At 57.0% G+C, this 25,317-nt stretch overlaps 1 protein-coding gene across 1 annotated transcript in view; it reads left to right on the forward strand.

Annotated features, from left to right (window-relative positions):
* Positions 1 to 588: 588 nt before the first annotated feature.
* The window catches only part of ABCA3 (ATP binding cassette subfamily A member 3), a 33,449-nt gene continuing 8,720 nt past the window's right edge, over positions 589 to 25,317 (forward strand). Inside the window, exons 1-21 of the mRNA XM_074885599.1 lie at positions 589 to 649; positions 5,751 to 5,846; positions 10,860 to 11,124; positions 11,682 to 11,809; positions 11,901 to 12,066; positions 13,460 to 13,719; positions 14,469 to 14,585; positions 15,177 to 15,297; positions 15,871 to 16,044; positions 16,700 to 16,881; positions 18,073 to 18,219; positions 18,585 to 18,714; positions 19,524 to 19,678; positions 20,543 to 20,698; positions 21,027 to 21,237; positions 21,535 to 21,685; positions 22,220 to 22,318; positions 22,517 to 22,709; positions 23,586 to 23,889; positions 24,229 to 24,502; positions 25,099 to 25,303. Coding sequence (XP_074741700.1) covers positions 5,793 to 5,846; positions 10,860 to 11,124; positions 11,682 to 11,809; positions 11,901 to 12,066; positions 13,460 to 13,719; positions 14,469 to 14,585; positions 15,177 to 15,297; positions 15,871 to 16,044; positions 16,700 to 16,881; positions 18,073 to 18,219; positions 18,585 to 18,714; positions 19,524 to 19,678; positions 20,543 to 20,698; positions 21,027 to 21,237; positions 21,535 to 21,685; positions 22,220 to 22,318; positions 22,517 to 22,709; positions 23,586 to 23,889; positions 24,229 to 24,502; positions 25,099 to 25,303 — 3,492 coding nt within the window. The 5' untranslated portion in view covers positions 589 to 649; positions 5,751 to 5,792. The remainder of the gene's footprint in view (positions 650 to 5,750; positions 5,847 to 10,859; positions 11,125 to 11,681; positions 11,810 to 11,900; positions 12,067 to 13,459; positions 13,720 to 14,468; positions 14,586 to 15,176; positions 15,298 to 15,870; positions 16,045 to 16,699; positions 16,882 to 18,072; positions 18,220 to 18,584; positions 18,715 to 19,523; positions 19,679 to 20,542; positions 20,699 to 21,026; positions 21,238 to 21,534; positions 21,686 to 22,219; positions 22,319 to 22,516; positions 22,710 to 23,585; positions 23,890 to 24,228; positions 24,503 to 25,098; positions 25,304 to 25,317) is intronic.

A 25,317-nucleotide genomic window follows, 5' to 3' on the forward strand; every position in this document is an offset into this window, starting at 1 on the left:
CAGAGCCACACACACACATACGCAGGGTGATGCACACACACACACAGACGGTCACACACACACGGTGAAACACACACACGCGAGTACAGACACAGACACACCGACACACACAGAGTGACACACACACAGGGTGATGCACACACACACACAGACGGTCACACACACACGGTGAAACACACACATGCGAGTACAGACACAGACACACTGACACACACAGAGTGACACACACACAGGGTGATGCACACACACAGAGGGTTACACACACATGGTGAAACACACACATGTACACACACAGACACACCGAGACACACACAGTGACACACACACACAGGGTGATGCACACACACACACAGAGGGTCACACGCACATGGTGAAACACACACATGTGCACACACACACACACACACACACAGGGTCACACTCACACACACATGTGTGCACACAGACGCACCAACACCGACACACACACACACACACAGAGGGGCACACTCACACTCACACTCACACTCACACTCGATGACGCACACCCCCCTCGCGCCCTGGCCCCGCCCGCCGGTGCGGCGCGTGCGCGGGGCGGGGCGGGTCCGGTCCCGGCGGTCGGGGCGGGCGGGGCCGCGGGCCGGAGCCGCAGCCGGAGCCGCCCGGGCCGGTGAGTGAGTGCGGGAGCGCGGGAGCGCCGGCGGGGGGACGCCGCGGCCGGGGGGGGGTCGGCCGGGGGGGTGCCGGCCCGGCGGGGCGGGGGCAGCGGCCTTTCCGCGGCCGGTCGGCGGGGCGGCCCCGCCCGGGGCTGCGGCAGCCTCCGAGGGCCCTTCGCCCGGCTCCGCCCGCCGGGGCAGCGCCGTGGAGCGGCTCCGCGATGCAGCCCGGTCCCGGTGGGCGCCACCCCGCCCGCCTGGTCTCCGGGGCGGAGTCGGCCCGGCGCGGGCAGCCCCCGGTGCTCAGACCTCGCCGTGCCCGGGTGCGGCCGGCGCGGATCCCCCCCCGCAAACATCCCGGGAGCGGCGGGGATGCTGGGCCGGAGGCGGGATGGGGGCGGCGGCGGCCATGTGCCCGGCTCCCTCGCCGGCAGCGCCGCGCCCCTGCCGGACTCGCCGGGGAGGCACGTACGGGCCCGCGTCGCTGCCGCCGCCCGGGAGAAGGGCTGCGCCTTCCGGGAGCCTGGCCGGCATCTTCAGCCGTGGCTGGCGCAGGGGGGTGCCCTGGGTCACCCCTCCCCGCTGCGCCCCGGGGCTGGGCCACCGGCTCCAGGGGGGTGTCGGTGGCCGAGCGAGCACCCGCTGGCACCCGGCTGCGCCCCAGCGCTTGTGGCCATGCAGGTGCCGCCGATAGCCACGGCTTCCTGAAAGGGCAAACACGCCGCAGCTCGGGTCTCCAGGGTTCAGGTGTGTGGCAGCACTGCTTCGCCGGCTATTTCTGTGTCTGCTCTTAGCCCACGGCAAGCGCAGCCCAAGCACAGTAGCCCCCGAGGGGAGGGAGCTCACCTGGGCGTTGTTTGCCGTGGGCTTGCAGCGTGCCCGGGTGGCAACTGAGCGGCAGGGGATGGTTTGTACGAGGGCTCACAAGAACACCCCCATCGAGCTCCAGACCTTGTTCCTTTACCGAATCCATGAGGCCACTGAATCTGCAGAGAATTTGGCTGTTTATGTGCAACTGCAAAGATATTTTTAAAGCAAAGGGTATGACCAGCTCTGATGCAGCTGCTTCTTCCCTCCTCCTGCTGCTGCCTGAGCGCAGGGGCTTGTTGTGGACGTGATTCAGTTGCCCAGGAGCCTGCCAGGCTCCCCGGGCCCACCAGCCCCCTCCTTGCCTCGCGCTGGGGCACCGGCCAGGCCCAAAACCGAGGTCTCAGTTCTGCCAACGGGTCCCAGCCCTGGTGCTCTTTGTGTTTACTTCTATATTTTGAGGCCTGAAGTTCCCATCTGGGGAAAAAACAGATCCGTAGGGGACTCGGTGGAGCGCTGGTTTTGCAGAGGGCTGCAAGGCTGCTGGGTCCTGTGCGCTTGGTGCCGGCACTGGGTCAGCAGCCCCTCGCACCCCGCCGGGCTTGCAGCCTCCTAGAAAGTTTTATTGCTCTGTTTGCAGAACCTCTCACGCTGCAGTAGGTGGGGTTTTTATGGTCTGGCTGTGTGGTGACTCTTGCATCTCTGTGAACAGTGAGAGGGAGAAGAAAAAACCAGCAGTGAGAGCTGCGTGCTGCTGAGCACCTGTGGCTGGGCTGGTGGCCACCAGCCCTGGTTGCTTTTTGGCAGACCCCGCTGTAGGAGACGGGACTTTCTGGACATGCAGGAGTCAGAAATCACATGCTCTTCCTAAAAACGTTGGCTAAAAAAACTCTTTCTCCCCGCCATGGGTACTCGTGCTTTTAATTTCCAGTATGGGTGCTGCGGGGAGCAGAGAGGCATTTCCTGCTCCAGCAGCAGCGTGAGAAGCACCTGGGTACCAACAGCCTTTGCTAGGTGTCTAATGCCACCACCCCGGGCACTGTGCAGTCCTCGGCACGGCCACGGGCATGGAGGTGCCCAACAGGATCTGCAGCTTATCTTCTAGGGATGACATGGTGCTTCTGCAAGTCAGTGGGGAGAAACGTTGATTTTATAAAAAAAAAAAAGGCAACGTCTGCCATTTCCAGGCCTCGTTTCTATGGGAACAGGACATCAGAAGAGCAGAAATGCGGCGAGTGCTCTAAAATAACTGCCAGCTCCCAGGAGCACGTGGCCTTTGCTCGGCTCGCCCAGCCCTTTCCGCTGAGACGGCGGCTGGGGATGTCCGGCTCCCGGCGACGAGGCAGTGTGGAAGTGGGTCAGGAGGTGGGATGCTGTGGCCTTGATCCCTGCCGATCCTCAGCCTGTCCTCATCTAAATCCACCAGCAGGAGAGCTCTGGTCCGGGCTGGCAGCTGGCACTGCTGCCACATTACCTGGCACGGCTCCGTCCTGCGCTCGGCGGGGTGGTGGGGGCTGGTGGTGCTGGCCCAGCAGCGAGGACCTGCCTGGCTTCCATCCATCTGGGCTGCGGGCAGGCAGGCAGGAGGGTCTCCTTCCTCGCTGACCTCCCTGGGGATGGCCAGGGTGAATCCGTGCTCACGTATTTAGGAGGCTCTTCCTCCCACCACAGCCAGCTGTGGAGAGCAGGGTATTTCCAGCAGGGCGAAGAGGAACTGCGTTGTTCTCCCAGTAGCTGGTGGTGGTCTGTCTCCCTCTTCCCACAGATCTTTGTACCTCTTGCTGGGGAAGTCATTCCTCCCATGCAGTGTGTAGTGCAGACAGGAGAGCATCTCCGGAGGGGAGACCCTGGCCTGTTGCCACACAAGTAGGCAAGTGCATCGCGGGGTGTCCTGAAAGGTACGAGCAGTGTCTCTGAGCTCATCTTGGACCGGCTGTGCACAGCCCTCCTTTCCTGCCAAAGGCTGTCCCAAGACAGACGGAGGGGGTGCTGGGGACCCTGCCTGAACTGCCTGTGGTCATGGGCATCTTGGGGCTGATCCAGGCAGCACCTTCCAAAAAAAGGTTTTCCCTTTTGGGTTGTAAAAAATCGTTTCTGTGGATGCCCAAAGCCTGGAAAACCATTTTTGCTCTCAAATCGGAGTAGCCCTGTTGTAGCTGAGCTGCTTCCTTCTCTCATCTTCCGGCGAGTGAAAGGTCCAGTACAGGTTTTCTTGGAACACTCGAAAGCTTGGAAAAAATTTATTGACAATAATGAAGTTTTTTAACTTTGTGTAGTGTTTGTGTTACCCAAGAGCTGCTTGACATTTTCTTAGGGACGTACCAGCCCCGATGGCAACTGTAAGACCCGGGGCGGGGGGTCAGGTTGTGTTTGAGGGTGCAGCAGGGCGAGCAGCCAGGAGGGACGCAGGAGCAGGAGGTGGGATCTCTGCAAGGGCAGCAGCCTTCTCCAGTCTGACCTGTCGCATTTGTCGTCTTTAAAACAAGCAAAAAGTTTTGATTCCTTTGATTTGCTCTGGATTCCCTTCAAGTGAGCGTGTGAGGAAGGTTTCTGCTCCTAGGGGGGCTCATTTGGAGATGTGTCAGATCCTGCCGTCTGCGGTATGTGGGTGCGTGGGGCTGGGGGACCTGCTGTGGGGTCCTGTGGCAGACTGGTGGCACTTCTGCCACGGCATGTGTGGACCAGAGGCCAGCTGGAGACATGCCACTTTGTGATGAGCTTGAAGGTGTTTAAGCTGAAATCTAGCAGCAGCCACCGTTGGAAAGTCACCTTTGGTGTTCCTTCTCCGCTTGCTGCCGAGGGAGGTGTCTGACGGGCTTTTCTGGGCTGCAGGGGTGGACCACCCCTGCTTTTTTTTCTGCCCAGAGAAGAGTCCTTGAGCACAGATGTCCCTTGCTGTTGCAGGAATCTGACTTGTGCACATGAAGTGGCAAAGAGAAGGGGTTTTTTCTGCTCTGAGAACAGACCCGGGATTTGGTTTGGGGATGGGAAGGTGCGTGCCAAGCCAGGAGGATGCTTCTGGAGGGCTCAAGGGAGGTAGTTGCGTAGGGCAGACTGTGTGGATGGATGCTTGTTGCTTTCTCTGCAGACAGATGTGGATTTTAGCTTGCTCTTGCTGAGCTCAGTTGCTCCCAGGTGTCAGTGCTCTGCTCACGATGTGCATTTACCAGTCACCCATCTGGGAGCAAAGGTTGGGCAGGCTGGGTTGCAAACCTCCCCTCCTCTCGCTGCGGCACCCTAAACTCCGGGCTGAGGTTGGTGGGTGCTGGCTGGATCCAAGGAGCCGATACCGTCCTGACTGGGGCTGGAAAATGTGCTGCTGAGCATCTCCCGGGGCATTGCTGGTCGGCAATGGGTCCGTCCTTGTCTCTGCGGCGGCTTTCGGTGCTGCCAGGCTTTGGAGTACAGGCTCTCGGAGATGAACCCGGCAGCTGCCCGCTCGTGGAGGTGCAGCGGGTCTGGTGGGCACTGCTGTGATGCAGGTCGGCCCCGCCGCTGTGGGAAGAGGGGGTTTGCTGTGCTCAGAGGCTGAGGGGCTGCTCGGCTGGGGGCTGCCCCGTGTCCGGCAGCGTGGGCAGGCGGCTCTGCTTGTGCCAGGGCTGCCCCTTCTCTGTGCCACGCTGCTGGGTGACTCGCTGCAAGCGTGCAATCACAGCCCGTCCTGGTGGGACAGCAGTGCTTCGTCAGGAAACACCACTGCAAATGGAGACAAAAACAACTCGGAGGGATGGCAGATGCTTCCCAGGATGGAGAGGACGTGGGTGTATGATCCTCAAGCACCAACTTTCCCTTCTGCTTCCCTGCCCTTATCCTCCCCTCTCCCAGGAGAGTTTCTGATGGGAGGGTGCTGTTAGTGTTGCAAAATGTTGCAGCTTGAAATCTTCACCAGTCCCAGAATAATGGGCTGCGAGGAGTTTGGTGGCCTTAGGCTGGTGTTTGCAGTTCTGTGACCCTGTGCTCCCACTGCTTAAGGAAAGCTGCTCCCTGCCTGCGCCTGCTGAAGGACCCCTGATGCTGGCAGGCTGGGTTTCTGAACAGCAACCTCCCTCTCTTGCAGCTTGGTTCATGCCAACAACCGGGAACAGATTGTGCCAGAAACAAGCTCTGCCTCTTACGGGTCAGTAATGACCCTTGGAGAGGGAGCACGACAGTTATTCTCCCCTGTTGGGGCCAAGCCAGCTGTTGCGACATCAGGCTGGAAACAGAGAGCTGCCCTTGTGTTGCTGGCCGGGTGGGATGTGGGGTGCTGCCCTCCTGCTGCCTGGGTCCACAAGCGCCTGGCGTTCACAGCTCTCTCCTCTCTTCCAGGGTCCTGCGGAGCGGCAGCAGCGGTCCCCTTCTGATGGGAGGATGGTTGTTCTCAGGCAGTTTGGGCTGCTGCTCTGGAAGAATTACATCCTGCAGGTAGGCTGGTGCCGTGCTCTCGGGGGGCTGCCTCTGTCACCACTAAGTGTGGGTACATCAGAGCCTGCCCAGGGGTCTTGATTCTCCAGCAAACCTTCAGCATGGGCCCAGAGCATCTCCTGGAGGAAAACTGGGCTTTTTTTGTGAATGTGGTGTCATCCTGCTTTTGTGCCGGGGAGTTGCAGGCAGGGCTGCGTGCTCAGTTGTCCCTGTCCCCTCGAGTGCACGCTGTGCCATTCCCCTCCTCCTGCAGTCCGGCCGTGAGTTCAGCTCCCCCTTCTCGCGGGGCCAGCTAACCCCCACACACGGTGGGTTTCTTGAGCTATCTTGTTACACAGCCACCTCTGGAGGTGCTGATTGCTTCACAGTGCCTCTAAACCCACTGGGGCCCAGGTTGCTTTTCCTCCATTACTTTCTACAGCCATCAGAAGCAGCTTCTGAGGGTCTTAAAAATATTAAACAACCATCGTCCTGGCATCTGCTCCCAGCCCAAGTCTCTGTGTGGCAGCTGGCTAATGTTGAGAGATTTCGGGGCCCCTCTGCCCTGCTGACTGGCAGCGTCTCGCCCGCTGCTGGACAAGGCTGCAGCGCCTTTAAGCAGCGTGCGGATGCTGCGGCTCCGCTGGGACCCGGAGCCAGCCCTGGCAGAGGGCGGCGGAAGAGGAGGGAGCAGAGATCGCTGCAGCCTGGCTTTACGCTTTCAATTACCCTTCTGTGGATCAGCACGACGTTGCTTTAAAAATAAACAAAAGGGAGAGGGAAGGGCTGGCCCGGCAGCCTGCGCCTGGTCTTCCGGCAGGGCAGGGAGCAGGCAGCAGGGCTAGGATGTAACCAAAGGGACCGGCAGCAGGTCTGATTTGCAGGCAGGAGCATGCTCTGTGGGTGTGCGAGCTGAGCTGGCCAGTGCTGTGAATCCCCCTTGTACACCCCAGGACAATCCCCCATCCCCTCTGCAGGGAAATGGCATCATTTTCTGGGTGTGCTCTGGGGCAGGGGCACCTCTTGTTGTGTTTTTCAAGGCCACGGGCTGACTCAGATCTGCTGTGCCAGAGTACAACCTGGAGTGTTTGCTCCTCTCAAGTCTCCACCAAAAAGCCTGCTCCTGATGACGATGCAGAGCGCCCAAGCCATCATCACCCCAGTGTGAATATGGATGCTGGGACACGTGGCTCGCTCAAAGCCAGGGCAGCCCTGGCCAGGAGGAGGTGGTGATTATGGATGAGTGTCCCCGTCACCTCAAATACGGCAGCTTAAATGACCTGTGCGGCAGCGAAAGCCTGCCCTGGTAAATGAGTGTCAGCCTGCGAGTGCGGGCAGCCAGGCAGCTGTTCCAGAGACAGCCCAGGAGACTGCGAGAGGGTTAATACGATAGTAAATCAGTGGGAGGCAGCTGGTCTGCTAGAGCTGCATTATAAGACCATCAGACATCTGCAGCATTCGCTTTTATGAGCGTGGCCTTTGCAAAGGCTCCTCTTTCCCCCCGGGCTGGCTGCAGCAGCGGCTTGTCCCTGGCTGTGGTCTGGCGGCTCCTCCCAGGGGAAGCCCAACGAGGGGTTTTGGCTTTGGCAGTGGGTGCTGAGCGCCGGGGCGATGCGGGGAGCAGCTACATGGCCCCTCCTGACAAACCAGCCAAGAGCCAGTTCACCCCAGCTGCTGCAGGGCCGGCTGTCCCCCTTCACAGGAGGGCTGGGCTGGGCTGTGCTCAGGGCTCCGTTCCTTCCCCACCAGAGACGGTGCCCACCTTAACCTGCCCTACTTGCTGCTGCTTTCCACCCTCATTTGAAAAATAAAACCTTTTTTCATTCTGCAGAGGGACGGGAGGTATAACTCTGCTGAGTACAGCTCAATGCTTGGTGTTTGCAGAGCTGAAGGAGTTTTTGTGGCAGCGGGGGCGCTGCCTCCAGCCCGCGGTCAGTGCAGGCAGGAGAGGAGCCCTGACAGCCGTGCCCTGCCCGCAGCGTGCTCGCCCCGTATGGCCGGTCACGAGTGGTGTCCCCCAGGGCTCGGTTGTGGGGCCACTCCTGTTTAACATCCTTATTGATGATCTAGACGAGGGGATCGAGTGCACCCTCAGTAAGTTTGCAGAGGACACCCAGTTGGGTGGGAGTGTTGATCGGCTCAAGGGTAGGGAGGCTCTGCAGAGAGACTGGGACAGGCTGGAGCGATGGGCTGAGGCCAACTGGGGGAGTTTCAATAAGGCCAAATGCCGGGTGCTGCACTTGGGCCACAACAACCCCCAGCAGCGCTACAGGCCTGGGGAGGAGTGGCTGGAGAGCTGCCAGGCAGAGAGGGACCTGGGGGGGTGATTGATAATGAGCCAGCAGTGTGCCCAGGTGGCCAAGAAGGCCAATGGCATCCTGGCTTGTATCAGCAGTAGTGTGGCCAGCAGGGACAGGGAAGGGATCTTACCCCTGGACTCGGCACTGGTGAGGCCGCCCCTCGATGAGTGGGTTCAGTTTTGGGCCCCTCACTCCAAAAAGGCCATTGAATGACTCGAGCGTGTCCAGAGAAGGGCAACGGAGCTGGTGCAGGGTCTGGAGCACAGGTCTGATGGGGAGCGGCTGAGGGACCTGGGGGGGTTTAGTGTGGAGAAGAGGAGGCTGAGGGGAGACCTCATGGCCCTCTACAACTCCCTGAAAGGAGGGTGCAGAGAGGGGGGATGAGTCTCTTGAGCCAAGGGACAAGCGCCAGGCCAAGAGGGAATGGCCTCAAGCTGTGCCAGGGCAGGGTCAGACTGGCTCTTAGGAAGGATTTCTTTGCAGAAGGGGTTGTTGGGCGTTGGAATGGGCTGCCCAGGGCAGGGGGGGAGTCCCCATCCCTGGAGGGGTTGAAGAGTCGGGTTGACCCAGCGCTGAGGGATGTGGTGGAGTTGGGAACGGTCAGTGTGAGGTTCATGGTTGGACTGGAGGAGCTTCAAGGGCTTTTCCAACCGAGATGATTCTGTGATTCTGGGCACCTGGCGTGTTCGTGCCGGCACCGCAGCCCCCCAGGCCGGGGCATGGCTGCGCAGGCAGCCGTGGGGCCAGGCAGGAGGTGGGTTAACAACGCTGAGTGTGCAGAGATGGCAGGGAGGGGCTGCGCTGCCGAGAAAAAGCAATTGCTGAGGCAGCAAAGTTGTGAGAATAAACCTCTTGGTGCTCCTCTTGCCTGGTGTTGCTCCTCTTTCCAGCCCGGCGGAGTGGGAGGGTGGAAAACCCCCCATGTCTTGTAAAGCCCGTCTTAGCCAGAGCCTGCAGAGGAGGTTAATGCTGCTGCTTCTGCTGTGGGTGCGTGCTCCAAGCGAGCAGCCCTGAATCCCTGCGCCCAGAGCCGCTCCCTGCTGCCGGGGACATCTCGTGAGCTGTCGCTGCCGTGAGGTTTGGCATGCTGTGCTGTGCTGCTCTTGTGCCTGGGCTGGGCTTGGGCGAAGGCAGCTCAGTTTGCAGGAGGAAATAAGGCAGCTGGGTCCAGATTTCGTCTCTCCTACCCAGACCTGCCTGGCTGCTGCCCCTGCAGCAGGCACAGGGCTGAGCTGTGCCCTCCTACCCGCGAGCTCCGGGCCCTGCTTCCCTCTCCCATCCCCACCCCAGCTGGGTGATGCAGCAGTGGGAGCAGCCTGGTGCTCACCACTCCCTTCCTTGGAGGCAAGTGCGACCTTTGCAGGGATTTTACAAAGCATAAATCCATCGGTCAGCAGCATGTCCCGGCACCTGCAGGAAAACAGCCCAGGGGGGTTGCACTGCAGGGACATGGGTGTGCATGGGGCTGGTCAGGACTGCCGCTCCCCCTGCCCCTGCGGTCAGAGGTGACCCCACTTCCCCTGGGACGAGCAGAGTTTTAACTGCTAATTAACCTGGCTTGGATGTTAATTAGCCTGGGTTGGTGGCGGGTGTTAGTAGCTAGTGGGAAGTTTGCAGCAGAGGTAGCCCTGGGGGAAACCACTGGAGGGTCGTGCTCTGACTTGGCTGCCTGAGTGCGTTCACTGGACTCGAGTTCATTGTCCGGTTGCTTGAACCTCAGTTAAAAAAATAAATAAGCCACAGCGTTTAGTGCAGGCAGGCCTTGGGGTGGAGGCTGAGCTCGTGGGTATGTTCTTGGTGCTGTGCAGGGACACCGATGCCTGTAGCCAGAGGCTCTGCGAGGTCCCACCCTGGGCTGGGATGCAGAGCCCATGTCCTGTCCTAAGCTTCAGCAGCAAAGACATTACTGGCTGCAATAGCTTTGCTGCACTCTGCTTTACTTCCCCACTGCTTACTTGTCACAGCCTTTCATTTAATTACAGTAGTTTCAGCTCCCAGCCCTTTAATGTTGGGCGAGGTGGTTCTGCTCTGACAGAAGTTGTTCTCTTTGTGCACCCGGCAGCGACTGGTCCCCATGGCACGGACCCTGCTTGCGGGAGGTACATCGCTGCGCTTGCCTGCAGGAGTGGTTTAGGCAAGCACGGAGGGAAAGTGCAAACGACCAGCTCAGCTCATTCAAACCCGGCAGCATGGTGGGGAAGGCTCTAAAGGAGGGTAGTTTGAGACAGAGCGGTGCTTAGGGTAGGGAACACCTTGGCTGGAAAGTCCTGAAGGATGTGGGAACCAGCACAGTGTTGTTCCTGGGCTCTGGAGAAACCCAGGTTGTAAAACCTTGTGAAACCAAGTAACAAGTGATAGGACAAGAGGGAATGACGTCAAATTGCGCCAGGGAAGGTTTAGACTGGATATTAGGAAGCATTTCTTTACAGAACAGGTGGTTAGGCGTTGGAATGGGCTGCCCAGGGAGGTGGTGGAGTCCCCATCCCTGGAGGGGTTGAAGAGTAAAGTTGACTTAGCGCTGAGGGATCTGGTGGAGTTGGGAACTGTCAGTGTTAGGTCAGTGGTTGGACTGGAGGATCTTCAAGGTCTTTTCCAACCTAGACAATTTTGTGATTCTGTGAAATGCAGGAATGCTTCTGCCATGTGGCATTACCATGCCCTGAACCTCGTTACTGTGTTTGATCTACCTTCAGTGTTTACATCTTATTTTTTTATACCTTTTTCTTTCCTGCAGAAACGGCAGATCTTGGTGACAGTCATTGAAATCTGCCTGCCACTGCTCTTCGCCGCCATCCTGATAGCCCTGCGGCACCGGGTGCACTCCATCAGCCACCCCAATGCCACCGTCTACCCCCCTGAGTCTGTGGATAACCTGCCGGGCTTCTTCTACCGCCGGCACCCCAGCAACCCCTGGGAGCTGGCTTACGTCCCCTCCAACAGCAGCGCCGTCAGGAGCATTGCCGAGGCGGTGGAAAGGGCTTTACCCATCAGCATCAGAGGTGAGCAGGGGCCAGGGGCTGCAGCTTCCGCTCCAGAAATTGGTACCAGTTTCTAGTCTGATACATCCTGATGCTCTGTTCCTGGGATGCATCTTTTTTTCAGAACTTCAAGGCAATGGTTTTATTTTTGTTTCACTAAAACTACAGGGTTTTGATTTTTGGTTGCATTTTGTTGCAGTTTCCATCTAGAAAAATATTGCCCTAAAATAGTTAAAGAAAGTGACTGTCACTTCCCCGAGAAAAAGTATTTTTGGAAATGTTATTGCACAGAAAATTTTAGCGCTTCATGTTCCAAACTGAAGATAACGCTAGGATTTTCTCTGAAAGGAGAGCTGTCTCCTGCTCTCGAGGAGGAGGAATCGTCTGCATGTGTGATGGGTACAGCACCGTCCCATATAAACCCCCCGTGTCTGACAGCTGCGGGTGTTTCCCAGCTCTGGCTGGAGCACATCCCTCCTGTCCTGGACCAAAATCATGTTTTTGGTGGTGGTTGAGCTGATGCCCACGAGGAGTTGCTGTGCTCTGTGGCTGCATCTCCGTTTTTCCTCCCTCTGCAGCTCAGGGCTTTGCCTCGGAGCGGGACTTTGAGGAGTATGTCAAGTCAGACAACCGCTCGGGCAGCGTGCTGGCCGCCGTCGTGTTCAAGCACCGCTTCCAGCAGAGCTCGGCCCCGCTGCCCCTCCAGGTGAGTGGAGCTGGGGGGCCTCCTGCCCTCTGTGTTCCCAGCTTGGCTTCTTCGTGTCCTGCCTGCGACACCCTCTGTGTGCTCCTTCCAGGTCAGCTATGAGCTGCGCTTCAAGTACAGCCCGAGGAACGCGCCGCGGAGCGAGCAGACGGGGCTGAACCCCAACCTGGACCGGGACTGGCACACCAGCTACCTCTTCCCGCTCTTCCAGCTGCCCGGGCCCCGGGAGGCCAAGTTTGCTGATGGGGGGACACCGGGTGAGAGCCACTTCTCCTCTGCCGTGGGCTATTTCACAACCAAAGAGATGGGTGTTGTTTTCTGTACAGCAGCTCAGCTTTGTTAGAGATTCACTGAGGCTCTGAGATTTTAAATAAATGGGTTAATTTTTAAAAAATTAATTAATTTAATTTCAATATTCTAATTATGTATTATATTTATTATTTATAATATTTACATTTTATCCTGTAACTTCTAGGGCACTGCTGGCCTCTGTGTGCCTCTGCTGAGCAGAGTTAGATAAGAATAAATTTTATTTATGTGAATTATTTTTTTTTTCTTTTTATATTTTTAATGGAAAATTTTTTTCAGAGCCCAAACTGCTCAATGTTTATCACGCTGCTTAAATACTTTAAAAGTAAATAGAGCAATTCTGTGGTTTGAGCATAGGTTTTTAAGGAAAGCCAAACCACTGCCCGCGCAGGAGGCAGCGGGGACGTTGCCAGAGCTGGCGCTGGCTTAGCACTTGCTTTTTTGGGAACTTCCTCTGCGGCTGCAAAGGGAATCTTTTCCTCAGTTGGCTTCCTCCTTCCATCGTTCAACAGCGATGTCAAGGAAAAGATTGAGAGGCTGAGAAAGCGGGCGAACAGGTTTTGCTCACACCGTGTAAATAAACCTGAGCCCGAGAGGACGGTGTCTGCTGTTCAAATGTTCTGCAGGACGGGGTGACCAGGAGCTCAGATCAATTCCCTCGCTATGCTCTTTCTTTAGTAAATTAGTTAATATAAAACATTGTTCACAATCTCTTATTCTTTTTTCCTTCTCTGTTTAGGTCATTTTAAGCAGCTAACTTTCAAAATGCTCATTTGGGGCTTTGTAAGCAGAATTTGAGTTTCCATTCAAGTAACACGTGGCAGAGATCCCACCTAAAAATAAACTAGTTGAAAATTAAAAATCTTTCACTGTTTTCTAATGCACAAAAATTTAAGCCAAGTGTGTGAGTAACAGGATATATTCTTCCTCACCAAAACCTGCATAGTATCCTGTATTGGTTTACAAAAAAAGGGACCACATACAAACCCGGTGACGCTGGTGGTGGTTAATGATGATGGAGAATCTCCTCCCTTACAAAAATAAAGCCGTGCCTGCAGAAAGGCGACTGCAGTTGAAATTGAGTTTCCCTACCAGCTGCTCTTAAATGATGATTATGAAAGATTTAAATTGCTGTGATTTAAGTCCTTCTTGAGCCCCTCTTTGTCTGCAGGAGTGTGTCAATAGTGGTGTTTATTTTGCTTTTCCTACAAGCTCTTTTTTTTGTTTCCTGTTCTTCTTCCCAAGCAATCCCTCCCACAAAGGCAGTTTCTCTCCTCCTGTCAATGCCTCTGTCAAAACCTGCACCCATCTCTATTCCCCCGTGTTGTTTTTGCTGTGCAGGCTATATCCGAGAAGGTTTCCTGGCAGTGCAGCATGCCGTGGACAGAGCCATCATGCAGTACCACACCAACACCAGCTCCACCAGCCTGCTGGAGAACATCACGGTGGTGGTGCAGCGCTTCCCCTACCCGGCGTACGTCAACGACCTCTTCCTCCTCGCCATCCAGAACCAGCTACCCTTGCTGCTCATGCTCAGCTTCACCTACACCTCGCTCAACATAGTCCGCGCTGTCGTGCACGAGAAGGAGAAGAAGCTAAAGGTAAGTGAGCGGTGGGACATCTGGGTGCTCCCCTCCCTCTGCAGCATTTCCCAGCTGGTGCTGCCTTTAAATGAGGAACAAAATCCCTGTTGGGTGTGGAGCCAGCGAGCAGGAGGTGGGGATGGCAGCAGATTAGCAAGCCCCAGGGAGGAATGTCGCTAATCCTGCCGCCGGGATGAGGCTGGGCTCTCCTTGCCATGCAGCCGAGGCTGCTGGACTGAAGAGCTGGTGTTTCTCTTGGGCTAGAAGGTGGCTTGCAGAGAGGGCAACACTTGTGGATTCAAGAGTTCAGTGTGTGGGAAGCAAGATTTTTGTCTTTTGAATGTAGAAACCCACATGTCTGAGTTGTGTTGTGGGGGCGGTTGGAGCTTGGCTGATGTGGTGGTTGCGACAGCGGGACTAAGTGTGCAGGGCTTGGCTTCCCTGGGGCATGAGGCTGTCCTGCCCGCTGGCCAGCTGCCAGGTGACCATGGTGGCCCTGCTGGACTCAGCTGCTGTGGTTTGGGGCTCAGCTCAGCTCTCTGGGGAGATGTTCTCCTGTGGCAGTGGCAGCCCCTGTCCAGGGAGGTGGGGGACACCATGCGATGCTGAAGACTGCTCAGGACTACTTTGGTGGGACCTGGGGCTGCCACCTCCCTCGCCAGTGCTGCAGGGCAAAGCCACCACCCTGACCAGGGCCTCCCCCTTGCCCCTGGCCGTGCCCGGGAAGTGTGGGTGCAGCCCTGGGTGATGGCCTGACCTCCCCGCAGGAGTACATGCACATGATGGGCCTCAGCAACTGGTTGCACTGGAGCGCCTGGTTCCTCATGTTCTTCCTCTTCCTCCTGGTGTCCGTGTTTTTCGTCACTGTGCTCTTCTGTGTCAAGGTGAGTGTCTTTCCCCAGGCCACCATTCTGCAGGCCAGGAGCTCTGTGTTGGTCAGGCACAGGGATAACAGGGCTCCTCTGCCGTGGGCTGGACTGTCCTGGTGTCTCAGGACTCCACGTGTGTAACGGGAGGCTGGAGTTGGCCTTTTCCAGAGCTGGGTGGACAGTGCTGCCCCCCACAGCCGTTTTTCACGGCAGGGGTGACCTCCCCAGGAGGGAGCTGGGGGTTGGGAACCCCATGGGCACCAGAGAGGCCCAGGCACTTCATGCAGAGCAGGACCACCCTGCTCCGACAGCCCTGTGTGCCCTTGGAGGGGCTCAAACTCTGCTCTCTGCCTGTACCCTCACCATGAGAAGCAGGAGGTGGCTGCCTGGATGCTGAGCAAGGTTTCCCCTGCCTCTTAGACCCCACATCACACGAGGGCAGCTTGTATTTCCTCCCTCTGGAGTGGTCTAGGAGGGCCTGGGCGTTCTCACCCATCTCTCAGTTTGTCTTTAACCCATGGAGAACATCAGGTCTCAGCTGCCCACGCATGCCCGCAGCCATGGCCGGCTTCAGCAGCCCTGGGTGTGACCAGATTTTCTCGGCAGGTGAGCGAACAGGGAGCGGTGCTCACCAACAGCGATCCCACGCTGGTGTTCACCTTCCTCGCCATCTTCTCCATCTCCTCTATCTCCTTCAACTTCATGGTGAGCACCTTCTTCTCAAGAGGTGAGTCCTTCCCCAGCTGCCTCCTTGCATGGCTGATCTGCGGGGCTGGAGAGGCATTATGGGCCTTGTGCTGTAAAATCTGTAGTTAATTTTGGTTGGGAGGCAGTTCTGGAGGTTATCAGTCCATCCTGCTCAAAGCAGGCCCAGCTCCAGAGTTACATGAGGTTGCACAGGGCGCTGTATTGGATAACTTGCTTTGTCATGTGGAGGGGGGGCCTTTTTTCCCTTTTTTGGCTGCATTTTCCCCCCGGTGTGTGGGAAGGGATGTGTGTACTGTCACTGCCCAAACCAGACAAGCTCATGCATCAGGGCCTCATCTGGCTGGCTCGGCCCCAGGACGGGATGGCCCCAGGAGGGGTTGTCAGGGTGCTTCTGCAGCGGCCCACCACAGGGTCGGGGTCCGGTGCTGCTCCTGCCTTGCCATGGGACATGGGCACATCCTCTTCCTGCCCCCCTGTAACCACGCTTTGTACAAAAGGCTTGACTCTCCTTGGATGGAAAGCTGGTGAGAAATATTCAATGGCATCACCGTATTATTGACATTTTGTCTTTTGCTTTTCTCTGTGCTGGCAGCAAATGTTGCAGCTGCCGCTGGCGGCTTCCTCTACTTTTTCTCCTACATCCCTTACTTCTTCATCTCGCCCCGCTACGACCTGATGTCCCACAGCCAGAAGCTGGCATCCTGCCTCATCTCCAACGTGGCCATGGCCATGGGGGCACAGCTTATAGGCATGTTCGAAGGAAAAGGTGAGCAAGTGCCTCCTGTTCCTCAGGAGAGGGGCCGGCCTTTTTTTGTGGTGGGTTGGGACTGGCTTGCCTGTGGTATGGAGGGAGGAAAAATGTCAGGGAGAAGCACTTCCCTTCTCCTAACGAGAGCAGAAGGGCTAATTGCTGGTTGCTCCCGGAGGTTGTATCAGCACTAGGGCTCTGCCCCTCCAAACCTGTGCTTCTGGCAGTCTGGGCTGTGCAAAATGCCATCATCACTTTACCAAACGAATTCTTGTTTAACAGATGGGAATCCACTGCCTTTCCTCCTGCCCAATCTGTATCTTTAATTTCTAAGTTAATAAGAATTTGCTGTTGATTCCAGCAGAGGCCATGCTTTTGTGAAGTGATGGCGGTAAAAAGGTGGCTGCAGTGACAGAGGGGCAATGGCTGGAGCAGAGATTGCTTCTTCCCCGAGCGGTTGTGGAGAATATGATGGAAGAAACATGACGGGGTGGGCAGCCTGGAGGTGTCAGTGTGCTTTCTGCTACCTGTCTGTGGAAGGGATTGTAGAGCCGTGCATGTGCTCCTCGTTCCCGAGCGGTGAATGAGGACGGGGGATGCTAACTGACAGTCTTGGAGAACGCTTTGTCCTTCTGGGGATGCAGAGGTAGGTAGTGCCCCGTGTGTGTTGCAGGGACTGGCATTCAGTGGAGGGACCTGATGAAGCCCGTCAGCGTAGACGACAACTTCACCTTAGCCCAAGTGCTGGGGATGCTGCTCCTGGACTCGGCGCTTTACGGCGTGGTGGCCTGGTACGTGGAGGCCGTCTTTCCAGGGGAGTACGGCGTGCCTCAGCCGTGGTACTTCTTCTTGACGGTGAGCACTGCTTACACACCCCTTCCAGCAGGCTTGACGGGCATCGCTCGGGGATGGTCCCCGCTTCAGTGGGCTAGACTAATGTACCATCTGGCCTCCAAAATCAAGGGGTCTGCAACATGTCCTCAGTAAAGGCTGATGCAGCTGTATTTTTTTACTGAATATGAAGGTCTTGGCTTTAGATCTTTGTCCCGACACTTCTTGGCATGCAGGCTGTTGTTAAACATCTCCACGCCTGAGCGAAGGCATCGGAGAGAAGCCCCAGGTGCGAGCAACCAGATCCAGTCATCTGAAACTCCCCCAGCGCTGCCATCTGGGTGGACCTGGGTGATCTGTGTCCTGCTGCCAGCCCCCACGTGCTGGTGTCAGGGGACGAGTGATGACTGTCACCCTGTCAGCTGAGCTGCCCTCGCTCTGCCAAGTCAAATGCTTGGCATCATTTTCAGCGGCTGTAGCTGCGGTGGTTACTGCAGCTCAGCTGGCTCATTAAGCCACAGCGACACAATCAATTTTGATCCTGTGGATGTATCCCTTGTTATTTGATCAGGAGGTTTTTCCTCCTCCCCTCTAAATTCCTTATCACAGCGTGGTTTCACTCCAGCATCCCACTCCCTCTTGCAGCTAGACCAGTGTAGTGGAGATACTGTCTGCCAAAAGCCACAGCAGGGTGCTGATTTTGCATCCAGGAGTTGTTGAATTGTTATTTCCACAGGCATTTACGGTCCTGAACACTTCTTTTCATTCCTAGAGAGCCAGGTCAGAAAAAGGCTGTAATTGCAGCAGCTGGACCCCAATCTTTTTGTCTTTAGTGTACGTCAGGGTTTTTGGAGGGGTTGAGCATCCATTGCGTGGGCTCTTCTGTGCACGGTGCTTCTGCCTGAGCAGTTTTGCTTCTCATCAAAGTACTGACCTTTTTCATGGAAATGAAGATGGGGAAAAGCTGCCTGTGTAATCACAGGTGATCCTGCTCGAAGGGAGAACCAGGGGAAAGGCAGCAGAGCAGGAGGAGCAGCTGTATCCTCTCACCTGCCTGCCAAAGACGTGCTAGTTGGCAATTCCCAGGCCAAAGGAGCATGGTCTTGGAGATCCCTGGAAGGCATCCCCATGGGAGGAGGAGGGTGGCCAAAGCTGGGGAGAAGAGATGGTATCTGCCTGTGCCTGAGTTTTTCTCTCTCTGCCTTCTTCCATCAGCCCTCGTACTGGTGCGGACGCCCCAGGACTGTCGTGGGAAAAGAGAAGGAGGAGGAGGAGGACCCTGAGAAAGCTCTGAAGAGCCAGTACATTGAGGAGGAACCAGCCGACCTCGTGTCAGGAATCAAAATAAAGCACCTTTCCAAGGTACCAACTGCACAGCACAAACACATCATAATGTTGTTTTTGTAAAACCTGCTGCCTGCAGGCAGCTTCCTTATAATTTTGCTGCCCTCTTGGCCTAGGGCTGTGTTGCTTGGCTGCTGTAAGGCAGGTGAGGCTCTTCCCCAGAGCCAGCTGCATTTTGTTGTGGGCTGAAGTGTTAGGTACTTACAGGTGTGGTGACATCTGTGTTTAACCTGTTGACATCTGAATTTAATGTGAATTAAACCTGTTGTCTAATGCCAGCACCATGTGAGCATTGTGGGCTTTGACTGCCGGGTGGAGCGGAGGGGGCGGATCTGAGCACTTGCCTCGAGTGCAGCATCAACTTGTTAATGTGATCTCCGCAGGTCTTCAAAGTGGGGAACAAGATGAAAGAGGCAGTCAAGGACTTAACGGTGAACATGTACGAAGGGCAGATCACAGTCCTTTTGGGACACAACGGTGCTGGGAAGACCACCACTCTGTCCATGCTCACAGGTAGGAGCTGCGTCCTGCTGTGGGGCTGGCCTGTGGCAGGGAAGGGCTGCGGGCTTGACTTGCAGAGGAGCTGAACCCCATCTCTGAGGTTGGGAAGGGGTTTTGTTCTTCCATGGAGCACCTTTGGTTCACTGAGCTGTTGGCCAGGAATGCCAGGATAGCGAGAGGCACGTCACTGCCTGGGGAGATGGAGGGAGGGTGAGGAGGGTCTGTGCTCAGCCCTCCACAAGAGGGATCAGCCAGTGGGGGAAACGACAGCCCGTCTTTGTGTTGGAGAGCCCTGAGAACAGAAAGGACCTGCTGTAGGATGAGTCTCTGTAGGCTTTGTCATGATAAGGCAGAGAGGGTATGGGCCAAGAACTGGTCTTCATCATTCTTAAGCTGCTGAGCTCTGGGCAGCCTGTTTTGACGTGGTGGACATGGTGACCTTTGATGGTCCTTTCCCGTTCTCTGCCACTCTGTGCTGTTCCTACCAGCCCAGGGTGCTCACGGGACCTTCCTTGGGCTTGCCTGGACCTCTGCCAGGATGAGATCCAGGCTTGCCTGGTCACTTCACTCCTTGCCTGCCTGCTCTGGCAGCACTGCCAGGTCTACCTCCTGCCTACGGGTGCCATGCAGCCCACCCTGTGGGCAGGAGGAGAAAGCCGCCATGCCCCAGCTTGAGCCAGAGACTGGCTTGCTCCAACTTTTGACAGAAAGCTGCGTGTGGGGGGGATGCTTGGCAGGACTCCCTGCCTTTCTGTCAGCTCTCTGCTGCCTGGGGTTATCCTCAGCCCTGAGCCGAGGCCACTGCATCTCGCTCCTCCCAGGTCTGCACTCTCCGACGAGCGGGCAGGCGTACATCAATGGCTACGAGATCTCCCAGGACATGGTCCTGATCCGCCGCAGCCTGGGCCTGTGTCCCCAGCATGACGTCCTCTTCGACAACATGACGGTGGAAGAGCACCTCCACTTCTATGCAGGGGTGAGCACGGCGCATGGGGGGAGCGCTGCTGGGATCCCCGGGAGCCAGCCCTGGGGGAGGCACCCTGCAGCCACCCTGTGGCTTCCTGAGACTGGGAAAGCTTGGTGAGATCCATCAAGCAGGTCCAGAGGAGGGTCACAAAAGTGATCAGAGGGTGGAACATGTCTCCTGCGAGAATGGGCTGAGAGAGTTGGGGTTGTTTAGCCTGGAGAAGAGAAGGCTGCAGGGAGACCTTGCTGCAGTGTTTCAGTACTTAAAGGGGGCTTATAAGAAAGGTGGGGACAGACTGTTTAGCAGGGTCTGTAGTGACAGAACAAGGTGTAATGGTTTTAAACTAAAAGAGGGCAAATTCAGACAAGATATACGGAAGATATTTTTTACAGTGAGGGTGGTGAGGTGCTGGACCAGGTTGCCCAGAGAGGTCGTAGATGCCCTATCCCTGGAAACATTCAAGGCCGGGTTGGACAGGGCTCTGAGCGACCTGATCTCGTTGAAGACGTCCCTGCTTATTGCAGGGGAGGGGTTGGACTAGATGACCTTTCAAGGTCCCTTCCAACCCAAGCCATCTATGATTCTGTGATAAGCAGAACAGCCCTTGCCTCCTCTTTCCACCTCATTTGCAGGCAGGAGCTCCCTGCTTGGCCGATGGGGGAGTGGAGGGTCGCGGGCAGCCTGGCTCTGCAGGAATCCCCACACCAGCTGTGGCAGCTCCTTCAGGGTTGGGCAGGGCTCCCTCTCATGCTTCCCCGCTTTCCTGCATGGGTGTGGGAGAGGGAGTGTGGTGGGGTTCAGCAGCCAGTGGCCGATGTGGTGGGAAGGGTCTTTGCCAGATTCACTTAGCCCTCCCTTCCCCCTGTCTGGCAGCTGAAGGGGTACCCACCCTCCAAGTGCCCCGAGGAGATCAACCACATCCTGAGGATCCTCAACCTGGAGGACAAGCGCCGCTCTCTGACCAAGGCGCTCTCCGGCGGCATGAAGCGCAAGCTCTCCATTGGCATCGCCCTCATTGGGGACTCCAAGGCAAGTGTCTTCAGCGGGGCTCACCTCGAGCCTTTCTCCCTGGGGCCAGCGTAGGTCATTCTGGTGGCTCTGAAGTTGTTCCTCACCTGTGGTGAGCCAGTGGGAGACACAGGGACAGTGAGGAGGGGGAGGAGCACCCCCACAAAATGGGACAACTCTGAGGACAACGCCCTGAGGCTGCAGTGCAGCTCTGCTGCCTGGTAGCTGCTCCCCCAAGCAAGATCATCGCATGCATGTTGCGAGGTCAAGGCTCTTTCTGGGTCCTGGGGTTGCCCCCTCCTATGCCTCTACCAACCCTTTTTGACCAACACCCACCTCCCGTGTGCAGGTGGTGATGCTGGATGAGCCAACATCAGGGATGGACCCAGCCTCTCGTAGGGCCACATGGGACCTCCTGCAGCAGCAGAGAAGCAACCGCACCATCCTGCTGACCACCCACTTCATGGATGAAGCTGATCTGCTGGGGGACCGCATAGCTATCATGGCCAAGGGCGAGCTGCAGTGCTGTGGCTCCTCGCTCTTTCTCAAGCGTAAATACGGTAAGACAGGAGCAGGCAGGCCATGCTTGATCTCTTCTACTTGCCAGGGAGGAGCAGAAGGGGGATATAGGGCAAGGAAAGGGACCCACTGCTCCTTGTCTGATGGCTGCTTGCTCCCCATCGTGCTGTTCTGCCTCTTCTGAGGCCCATCCCCACACTTGCTCCTGCGCTGTGTCCATAGCCCAGGCAAAGCCATCAATGCTCTGCAGTGCCTTAGCGTCCCTCTCTGCTCCAGCACCCTAGGGCCAGGCTGGGCTGCAATTTACCCTCCTCTCCCTCTCTTGTGGCTCTGCCCAGGGGCAGGATATCACATGGTGATGGTGAAGGAGCCCTACTGTAACCTGGGGGAGATCTCCCGCCTCATCTGTCAGTACGTGCCCAACGCCACCATGGAGAGCAATGCTGGGGCAGAGCTTTCCTTCATCCTGCCCAAGGAGAGCACGCACAGGTAACAGCATCATCCCCTGCTTGCCCTCCCCAGGTGGATTCCCTCACCTGCACACACCGGGGCACACACTGTTGTCACGGGCTTGCTGGAAAGGGAACCTGCTCTGCATCAGCGTTGATCTTAGAAAATGGGGTTTGGTTCCTCCTTTCGCTGCCGTCCTCCCCTGCATCTGCTGGTGCATCGCTCTCGTGCCCCTGTGCCCACGTGTCACTGCCTGTGCAGCAGCTGCATGGGACAGCACTGGTTGCTGGTAGCTGGTGATGGCTGCAGTGTGGAGGGCGGCACAAACGAGGCAGGCTAGTCTGGCTCCAAAACCAAATATTTGATTTCAGCTGAGGCTGCCTCTGGCAAGAAAGAGCAGAAGATGGAGCCCAAAAGCTGCTCCTGGGGAAAGCGGGGTGCCTCGTGCTGCAGGCAGCCCTAGAGCTGGCTGCAGGACTCAAAACAGCTGCAGGACTGATGCCCAGAGGGTCTTAACCTCTGAGTCCCCCCTCTGATGATGGTCAGCGTCTAACACCTCGCTTCCCCGTTCAGGTTTGAAGCCCTGTTCACAGAGCTGGAGCAGAAGCGGGAGGAGCTGGGCATCGCCAGCTACGGCGCCTCGGTCACCACCATGGAGGAAGTCTTCCTGAGGTAGGCAGGGGGGTGGCTGGCCCCGCTGGGGTGTCATCTGCTGATGACCAGTCCCTGTGTGCTTTGGTGACGGTGGTGTCCTGCACAGCGCTCTGGCCACGTGTTGGGTTTTGTTTCTTGGGTTTGGCTTCCCCAGCTCAGAACAGCTTGATCCTGTCTGGGTCTGTATTTCATCACCCACTCCCCATCCTGGCGCAGGGTTGGGAAGCTGGTGGACTCCAGCATGGATATCCAGGCCATCCAGCTGCCTGCTCTCCAGTACCAGCACGAGAGACGCTCCAACGACTGGGCCATGGATGACTCCAGCAGCCTGAGCGGGATGACAGATATGACGGACGACAGCGGGGCGCTCATTACGGAGGACTGCTCCAGCATCAAGCTCAACACCGGGGTGAGTGCTGGGGCTGTTGGTGCAGCAGGAGAAGGGAGAGAGCATATGAAGGGGGTTTTTGGAGCAGGGTTACCAGGTGGACCCTCCCCCATAGTTGCTCTCGTTGTGTGTGGTTTGGAAGATCAAATTGGAATCTGCATCTTTAGGGCAAATTATTTTTAGGGTTGCTGGGGTTGGTCACTGCCATCCTCTTCGTGTTAATCTTGGGGTCTACAGAGATGCTCTTGAAGGTGTCCCAGGTGATCTAAAGTGGTTTCCACCTGCCCTTGCTACATCACTTGGAATTTCCAGCAGGGAGATGAGAAAAACCATCTTCCTTCCCTTGCTAGGCTTGTGTTTCAGATCCCTGGCAGCCCTTCATGGCCTGTTGCCTATGAGCCTGTGATAAATTTCCCTGTGCTTCTCAAGGGCATGTCGCAAAGGCAGAAGAGGGGGAAGATGTTTATGGGTTGAAAAAGCAAAGAAGGTGCTTGCAGAGACAGGGCTGGGAGCTCCCAGGCCTCTCAGCCCCGTCGCTTTGGCAGGCAGTTGTGTTGCAGTAATCCTGTTTGGGAACCTCAAATATGGAGAGGTGGGGGAAGGTGAAGGTCATGGCTATAGCTGCTTTTAACACCTGAGATCCCAAAGTGACCGCGTCCTGTTGGGAAAGTCATGGAGTTTGATGGGCTGACCTGCTGTGCTGGAGTCAAGCAGCTGCCCTTCTAATCCCTTTACAGGCTTGGCTGGAGAGCGGGCTCTGCTGCGGGCTCACAGGCTACGTGCAGGCTGGGGAGGTGGTTTTGGGGTTGTTCCCCACGTAAGCTGCGTGGGGTGATGTGGCAGCAGGGCTGTCTGCAGCTGGCAGGGCTTGCACTGACCTGACTTCTCCCCTCCCAGTTCTACCTGTGCTGCCAGCAGTTCTACGCCATGTTCATGAAGCGAGCCATGTACAGCTGGCGCAACTGGAAGATGGTGGCAGCGCAGTTCCTCGTGCCTCTGATCTTCACTGCCTTTGCCCTCATCGTGGCCAAGACCTTCCCAGGACCCAGGGACTCCTCCCTGCTGAGGCTGACGCTGGAGCCCTATGGCCAGACCATCGTGCCTTTCTGCGTCTCGGCTGCCTCAGGCCTATCGCAGAGGCTGGCGGAGCAGTACGTGGAGCTGCTGGATGCCCAGCGTCAGTCACCGCTGGAGGTGCTGGGTGAGGGTTCACAGAGCACCCGTGGAGAGGGCGATGGCTGGCAGCGTGTGCAGGAGCCACGGGCTTCTCTTGCCAGGGCCCTGGGTGTGGGTGGCTCAGGTCCCAGCTACGGCGTGTCCGACGTGTCCCCTTGTATCCTCCCCTGCATGGGAGAGTCCCGCAGTTGGCAGGACCCCTCTTCACCTAAGCAGAGCTGTGTTCTCCATGATTCTGCATTTGTGGCCAACATCGGGGCTAGGGTGGGCCACCAAGGCTGGGACTGCTTGGGGTCTCCTCCAGTTGGCCCCAGTTAGCTTTTCTGTGATGGAGCCTGCTTATAACAGCCGTGGTGTTTGGCAGGTGGTCTGGAGGAGTACCTCATCTCAAGAGCCTCCAAGGAAGGAGGAGCCTTCAACGAGCACTACATTGCAGCTGCCTCCTTCGAAGGAGCCGGGAACCACACGGTGGTGACCGCGCTCTTCAACAACCAGGCCTATCACTCCCCCGCCACGGCCCTTATGCTGGCCGACAACGCCGTCTTCAGGGTACTGGCGGGCCCCAATGCCTCCATCACAGTCACCAACTACCCTCAGCCCCGCAACATCACCGAGAAGGCCAAAGACCAGCTCATGGAGTACGTCTGATGGCACAGGCCCTTGCTTTCCTGCTAGGGCTCATGACTTCCATGGGTGCAGATTGGCTTGGTTGTACTGGCATCAGTGGAGGAGCCAGGCTGGAGCTTCTCAGAACCAAATGTGGCTGTGATTGTACTCGGGAGGTCAGGAGAGCAAAGCTGTGTAAATGACTTACCTTCCTGAGCCTGGCAGCCACATCACCCCATGCACATTTCTCAGTGGTTGGGTATTCCCCTCTAGATGCTGTTTGGGGTCGGTTTTCCTCAGGTGCTCAGAGCAGAGGGGGCTGTATGGCCATACACTTCACAAAATCCTGCATCCAGGGTCTCTGAACCTCACCTGTACCAGAGGGGACATGCGTGGGACCTTGCAAAGGCAGGGTGGAGGTCTGTGGTGCGCTAGGTGGGCTGTGCATGGGAGATGCTCATCTTACTGAGGTACGCTTTTATTGGGAGGTGTTTCTTCTGCATGCTGGCTTGCTGGGTGAGCGTAGCCTCCACAAGAAGCACAGTGTGGGTTTGATGTCCCCACGTAGCTTTGGCATTGGTTTGTCGAGCTGTCCCTGTCCTAACCTGCCCCACTGCTCTCCCCGCAGAGGCCAGACCGGGTTCGCCATTGCCATCAACTTGCTGTACGGCATGGCCTCGCTCGCCAGCACCTTCGCTCTGCTGCTGGTCAGTGAGCGGGCCATCAAAGCCAAGCACGTCCAGTTTGTCAGCGGCGTCTACGTGGTCAACTTCTGGCTGTCCGCCCTCCTCTGGGACATCATCAACTTCCTCATCCCTTGTGCTCTGATGCTGGTGAGTCACCCCTG

Source organism: Strix uralensis, chromosome 16, assembly GCF_047716275.1.
Source record: "Strix uralensis isolate ZFMK-TIS-50842 chromosome 16, bStrUra1, whole genome shotgun sequence".
In the NCBI taxonomy this organism is placed as follows: domain Eukaryota; kingdom Metazoa; phylum Chordata; class Aves; order Strigiformes; family Strigidae; genus Strix; species Strix uralensis.